The following is a 7,330-nucleotide window of genomic DNA, read 5'->3' on the forward strand; positions in this document are numbered from 1 at the left end:
GAGCTGCCCCTTGTCCTCCTCCTGTACTCCTATGTGTGTGTGTGTGTGTGAGCACTCTGTCGCAATGCAGCAAATAATTTTATAACGTGAACGGGAGCCATTAACTTTTGCCTTGGTCCCGATCTGGAGATGTCACGCTGAAAACTCTCCATACTGGTCCAGGGACGACAATTGCAGCCTATATTATATGTAGCTGCAGCTTTGCAAGTTACAGTTGTGGCCGGGTCTCCGGACGTCTGGACCATCCAAGCACAATGCAACCCTCAGCATCCATCTCTTCCCTTTAAATTAGATGGAAGAAGAAGAAGAAGAAGAAGAAGGAGGAGGAGGAGGTGATGATGAAGGCGCAATGTAAGTAGGCTACTGTAGCCCCACGACCTACTACCTCTCCTGCATTAGCGGAATTAAATTGCATACCACATACATGAGCCCTGTTCGTTTGTGCTTGTTTGACTGATAAGCCATGACTGAAAGTACTGTCGATTGATTTGATGTGAGAAAAAAATATTGTTCGTTGACTGAAAAAGTATTGCTTATAAGCCAAACAAGCTCAAACCAATAGGATGATGGTCAGTAGACACGGTGATGGTGAATATTCTGCAAACTTAGCTTACAGAGCTCAATTCATAGGATCAGCAACAACCAATCTTGGCACACTCATTTGGAAGGTTTGGGCACCACCAAAATGCAAAAATTTTAGATGGCTCGCCATCCAAAATAAACTTTGGATGGCGGATAGGCTCTAGGCGAGACATTGGCCCAACAACGTTGTTTGCCCCCTCTGTCATAGAAAGCCAGAAACTGTCCTCCACCTCCTTACTCATTGCAGATACTCCATGCGTATTTGGGAGGAACTTGCTACTTTGATAGGACTCAGTGGCCTCTTTTTGCCTTCCTGTCACAAGCCGAGTCACTTCATCAAGGGTGGACCTCCCTCTCAGCCGTACCTTGCAACTCCAGGATGTTAGATTGATCTCTAATCCTAACTGGACCCAATGGCCCAGTTGGGCCTTTGATTTGCGCCCTGATCGGAGGCGCCCAGCCCACCATGGCTGGAGGGCCCCTGTCACACTACGCTATAAAAAGAGGTGGGGGCCGGCGGCTCTTATCACGAGGTTCGTCTGAGTCGAGCTCCCCACCGACACCTAAACCCTAACCCGATCTAGAGAGGGGCGCAACCAGTGACGGGAAGCCACCAGTCGCGCCGCCCGCTCCATCGACGTCGACATCTTCACCGCCCTCTTCACCGGGCGTCGCTGCCCATATGCAGACTACACCAACGAACGTGATGGCGTCCTCTGAACCTTCCCCCTCTGTAGTGTCAGGTTCAACACCTTCTCCCTTCTCTCTCTGTCTCTCTAGTTCTACATTTATTAGGATGTACTACGTCTTTTATCTCGAATAGAATCACTCTACCGGCTAGATCTATGATCCTAGTGATTCTATAAGTATAACACATGAAAGGAATGTGTTCTATAATCTTCTTTGTTTCTTGGGAAATTTGGAATGAAAGAAATGCGTGAATTCTCGATCTTAAAGAGCTACCTTGTAATCAATTATTACAGAAAATAAAAGATAAAAGCGGAGTGTGGATCATGGCAGGAGCAAAAACATATGGCAATTTTTATAGGTTGACTTTGAGAGTTTTTTCTACACTCTTTGTGTAGTTCTGCTGTACAGTCTTGTTCTGGTCTGTCTTGCCTCATCTTCCTTTTTTTAATATAACGCATGCAGCCCTTGTGCCTTGTTCCTTAAAAAAAAACTCCGTACGAATACAAGAACCGCACGGACGCGTACGCGATACACGGCGATCCTGATGAGAAGAGCTCACGACCAGGCCCGTCTAAGGGGGTGTTTGGTCGTGCCTCCTAAATTTTAGTCAATGTCTTATCAAATATTTGGACACATATATGGAGTATTAAATATAGACTAATTATAAAACTAATTATATAGTTTGCGACTAATTTACGAAACGAATCTTTTAAGCCTAATTAGTCCATGAATTGATAATGTTTTGCTACAGTAAACATATTCTAATGACGAATTAATTAGGCTTAAAAAATCATCTCGTTGAATACTGACGGATTATGTAATTTGTTTTTTTATTAGTATCCGAACACCCCATGCAATATCCTTCCGATACACCTCCTAAATTTTAGTAGCCAGATCAAAACATCACCTAAGTAGGCAACAATGGCGGCTTCTAGTTTTCCATGGAAATGCCTTTTAATTGAATCATAAGGCTCTTCCCCTAATCACTGAAAAACCGGAGCACTCGGATAAAGACGGGGCAACGCACATGTTGTCCTCTCGAGCCCTGCATTATTCGTGTAGGTACAGGTCGGGGGATCATGGCGTCGTGGCCGCGCTGGACACGCATCATGACTGGCGACAGGCGAGCCCAGCCCAGGCGGCGCCTCCTTTTGGTTTTTATGACCCCGGACCGGTGGCGTGGTCAAACCGGAAATTTCAGTCTCTCAGCGCCACAGCCTCACAAACATTCTCCTCTGCCTCTGCCTGTTCCTGGTTGTTACAATTGAGTCCATCTATGATGATCTATCTACAGCTTGCTTTTGGCTGTGCTTTTGTTTGGACTTTGGCTCTTTGCTTTCCGTTCAGTGATTGGAATGACAGACTAACATTATGCCTCACCACCTAAGCATGATTAACGGCCATCATTAGAAGCACAAACACGCTGGAAGATGCCTGCCTTGCAATCAGCCAATGCCATGTTGCCATGCAAATGATGCACACAGTACAAGAGGAAGTGTTCCTTTGACTAATTAGGAATGACATCAGCGCTAAATACTCGCACACAGTGCCTTTTCACTTGTAGTGTTCTACAGACCACAGCCCCTGGCAAACTGATTCAAGAGATTTTTCAAACTGAACGGACATACTCACTCCGTCCAGGAAAGAATACAATTCTAACATAGTGTTACGTTTTAGTATCCTGAGTTTAACCAATTATAAATTAAAAATATTAGCATTTATGATATTTAAATAAATATTATTAGATTAATTACGAAATGTATTTTTATAATAAATTAATTTGGAGTCATAACTATGAATAATATTCATTAAAAACATGGTAGTACTTTTAGTGGTACCTAACCCATAGTTGCATTATTTACTGGATGGAGGGGTGGATAAGCATGGAAAGGGGTGAGATCCTGACGTCCATGGAATGAACTTGTCTGAAATGGCTCGTCATCCTCGATGCCAAATGCAAAGCAAAGCAACAGGGGAAACGAACATGGGGAGGGGGGAGTAACCTGGCGCCGGCAACGACACTACTGGCCCCGTTCGTTGGTATGAAATTTGGCTGAAAACACTGTTCCAGTTGAATTATTGTGAGAGAAAAACACTGTTCCGACTGAAAAAAGAAATCGAACAAGCCGAATATGGGGTAAACCGAACAGAGGGACAAATCAGGCATGCTTTCTAAGATCAACATGTTGATGGAAGAGAATCCATGGATGAAATGTACAGACGCATGTACAGTACAGAGCAGCAACTATTCTTCAGTCCATCGCTATCTCATAGAACAAGCTCTCACTTTGGTTTTCAAGTAATAAACACATACAAATGCGATCCCAAAAAAGAACAGCAAGCCAACAAACAATCAAAGAACCGAGACACGGAACGGGCCTAGAAAGTAACAGAGAAACTCTTTATTGTCCTCTCCTATCATGCAACATGTTCAAATGGTGGCGGGTATGGACCTGTGGACCTGGTTGGCGATCAAATTATGTCGGGTGATCAAGCGCAGCTGGCTGTGCCTGGAACCACCATCGATCAGGCGGCGGATTCGGCGGTGCTCTTCACCTTGAACCGGTACAGCAGCTTCTTCTTCTTCGATGCCGGGTTGTTCACGGCGAGCACCACCTTGCCGGGCTCGGTGACCTTGAAGCTCCCCTTCATGATCGGCTCCTCATGGGCCGGCACCTTCCTCGTCTTCTGCACGATCACGGTGTAGCCGCCCTCTGCGTCGGGGGTGAATTCCGCGCCGTAGCTCACCTCCCATCCCAGCACGCGGAGCTCCCACACGATGGTGGAGTTCTGCAAAGATGGCGATTAGTTTCGTCGTCGCAATGTGGGATTCGCATGAGATTCAGGATGCAGGAACAAAGGAGCCAAACAAACCTCGGTGGCTGGGATTTCAATGGTTTCTTTGGAGGATGGTTTCACGGTGAGCTCGGTGACAGCATCAGAGGTGGAGAACTCAGTGTCATCCTCCTTATACAGGCCACCGAATTGGACCGGAACTTGCTCTGGCGCGATGTATCTGTATCAAATTCGATGCGATCGTTAGACGTGAGGATGTGAAATCTGAATGTATGGTAGCAATGGCACGCTGATTGATACTCTAAATCCGTTTGTTGTGTGCAAGACTGCAAACCTGAAGAGGGTCTCCGCGGACTTGCCAGGGCTGCAGAAGACGATCTTGCTCTTGGTGCGCTGGGTCAGGAATGGGCTCATCACTTTGTTCGCCGCGAGGTACCACCACGGCACATTGATGAACACCTGCAGTTGATCGATGATCCGACCAAATCAATTTCCCCCAATTCAGAAAAACAGTACTCTCACAAAGGAAACATGTATGCCATTTCATGGCAAGAAGCATGAGTAGCAGCTACACAAGACTGGCAAAGCAGGAAGCAGCTGCGTGAAAAACAGGGAAGCAGGAAGGGCCAAAAAAGTCCCAGCCTTTGCTTGCACCACTATTTCGAGACTTAGCACTAGCCTACTGAACTTTACTGTTACTACAAACATGCATGAAGACGGCCTAGAGAATTTAGAGATCCTATTTTTAACCAAGCACAAAACTGAATACGTGGGAATTCTCAACTTCTTAGATGAAATGGTAGAATTGGACTAGGATTCTAGGATCAGAGATCATTCCTTGTTTCTTTTGAACAATTCTAGGGGATGGATGATTCGATCCGGTGTAAAAGAAGAGGAAGAGAAATTGTACCTTCTTGGCCACGAACTCGGGGTAGTTGTCCTGGAGCAGGGCGAGAGCCTGGCGTGTGACGGCGCGGTGCTTGCCGAGCATGGGCGGCGAGTTCTTGAGGTCGGTGACCTGCACCATGGAGCAGATGCCACTGGGCGAGAAGTCGAGCAGCTCCCGGATGCCGCGCTCGAGGAGCTGGATGCGCCACTGGAGGAAGCGCTCCCGCTTCTCCTCGTCGCCGAAGGCCTTCTCGTAGAGCTCCTTGTCCTGGAACTCGCCGTAGACGTTGTAGCAGACGGGGTGGCCCTCGCGGTCGGCGCCGCGGTAGAACACCACGTTCTCCAGCTCCGGCAGGCCGAGGTCGGCGCCCAGGAGCTCTTCGATGCCGAAGCGCTTGCGCCACAGCACCGCCGACTTGAGCATCGTCAGGGCCTCCTTCACCTTGAACTCGCGCGCGCGGAGGAACTTGAGCAGCACCGTGTCCGTGCGCTCGTCTTCGCCCACCAGCGGCACGCCCCAGATCAGCTCCTCCTTCGGCTCGGCCGCCGGCGCCGGCGCGGCCTCCGCCTCAGGCTCGGACGCGGCGGCGGCGGTCTCCTCAATGGCTTCCACCGTTTTGGTGGCTTCCTCCTCGGCGACCGCGACCGTCTTCTCCTCCGGCTCCGGCTCAGCTGGCTTGGTCTCCTCGGCCGCCGCCTCTGCCTTGGGCTCCTCCGGCGCGGGAGCCTCAGTCATGGGCTCTTCCGGCGCGGGAGCCTCGTCCTTAGCCTCCTCGACCGCTGCTTCCGCCGGCGCCTCGGTTTTGGGCTTCTCAGGCTTGGCCTCCTCATTGACGGGCTCTTCGGCGGCAGCCTCCTCAACCTTGGGCTCATCCTCCTTGGCCGCCGGAGCTTCTTCCTTCGCCTCCTCCTTGGCCGGCTCCTCTTTCTTGGCCGGCGGTGGTGGCGGCGGCGGCAGGTTGAACTCCCCGTTGGCGAGCGCGGTGGCGACGAGTTCCTTGAGCTGCGCGAGCGCCGTGCGCTCAGGGTCGGGGAGCTCGGACACCAGGTTACTCTCCTCCTTGAACGACCCGGTGCCATCGATCACCGCCGCTTCATACCCCGCGGCGGCCTCCTCGGCCTCCTCCGCCTTCTTCTCCTCCTCAGAGTCCGCCTCCGCCGCCTTCTCCTCAGCTGCCTCCACGGCCTTCTCCTCAGCTGCTGCCTCCACGGCCTTCTCTTCAGCCGCCGCCTCCACGGCCTTCTCCACCGCCACCGGGGCGGGCTCCTCTGCCTTCTTCTCGGCCTCCGTCACGGCCACCTCGGCCGCGGGGGCGGCGGCTTCTGGCTTCGTCTCGTCGGCCATGCCTGATCGATCAAAGCGATCAAATCGAACGGCGCGTGTGGAAGGGAAAGCGACAGGGCGGGGCGGAGTTGGTTCGGGAAATTTGGGGCGCGAGATGGACGTGGAGCGGGACAGATTTGTAGAGAGGCCGGAGAGGGGGAGGTGCACTGGCAGCGAAGGAGAGGCAGAGCAGGCTGTCAGGTGCGCAGAACAGCTTGCTTTGCTTGCTGGAAGCGTGAGCCAGGGAGCACGAGGCGTCTCTAGTATGCTGGGACGGGGCCCAACGATGTGCATGGATTAGCATGACGCTACTGCAGCCGGGTTGACAGCAGGGGCTGCAATCATTTGAAAGATGAGATGGACCTCTTACCTTATCTTATGCTATTTTTAAGCATCTCAGATTAGACTGGGCCTTAACAAAAGTAAGAGATGTTAGAAATTCTTATTAGAAAAACAAACTTCCACCCGTTGATTTGTTAGGCTTCGATCATTCATGGATAACAACAAAGTCACTGAATGCAATCCATTTATGAATTATCCACACCTTTGGTTAAAAGTATACACAATTTATTCTGAATAAACTTCTCAACCTTAAATTTTTTGTTCATAGTATATAGAAGAAAGATGGTTAAAAAAAGAAAAAAGAGGGAAAGGAACAAATGAAAGGCGAAAAAGAAGTGAGAAAACGGGACGGACATGTCCGATCGGATACCACCCGCAAAACCTTTGTTGAAAAGTTAGGTCCCAAAGATCACGTAAAAAAGTTGTCAAGATAAGTCGTCTATATAAATATTGCAAAAAATCTATCAAAAAAATTATGATTAAAAGTTGTGATGGTAAGTTATGTCTCATAAAATATTATACAAAAAAGTTACGAATATAATTTTGTGACTTTCTACAAAAGAGAACTCGCGGGAACAAAATTTTTCACATGTGTAGGAGTATTTGATTATAAACTACTCATCGTTGCCATCATGAGAAACTAACCAAAAAAAAAAAAACAAATTACACATGTGTACCATAATATTAATTTTTGGCTATAGTAGTGTT

General features: G+C 49.1%; 1 protein-coding gene across 1 annotated transcript; it reads right to left on the minus strand.

Moving 5' to 3' along the window:
• Positions 1–3,499: 3,499 nt before the first annotated feature.
• Positions 3,500–6,596, minus strand: LOC136517287 (patellin-3-like). The gene is made up of 4 exons (XM_066510828.1): positions 4,979–6,596; positions 4,403–4,527; positions 4,147–4,288; positions 3,500–4,062 (listed from the first exon to the last, which is right to left on the minus strand). The coding sequence occupies exons 1-4, from the start codon at positions 6,572–6,574 to the stop codon at positions 3,799–3,801; spliced, it is 2,127 nt and encodes a 708-aa protein (XP_066366925.1). The 5' UTR covers positions 6,575–6,596; the 3' UTR covers positions 3,500–3,798.
• Between the last annotated feature and the right edge of the window lie 734 nt (positions 6,597–7,330).

Source organism: Miscanthus floridulus, chromosome 17, assembly GCF_019320115.1.
Source record: "Miscanthus floridulus cultivar M001 chromosome 17, ASM1932011v1, whole genome shotgun sequence".
NCBI lineage: Eukaryota > Viridiplantae > Streptophyta > Magnoliopsida > Poales > Poaceae > Miscanthus > Miscanthus floridulus.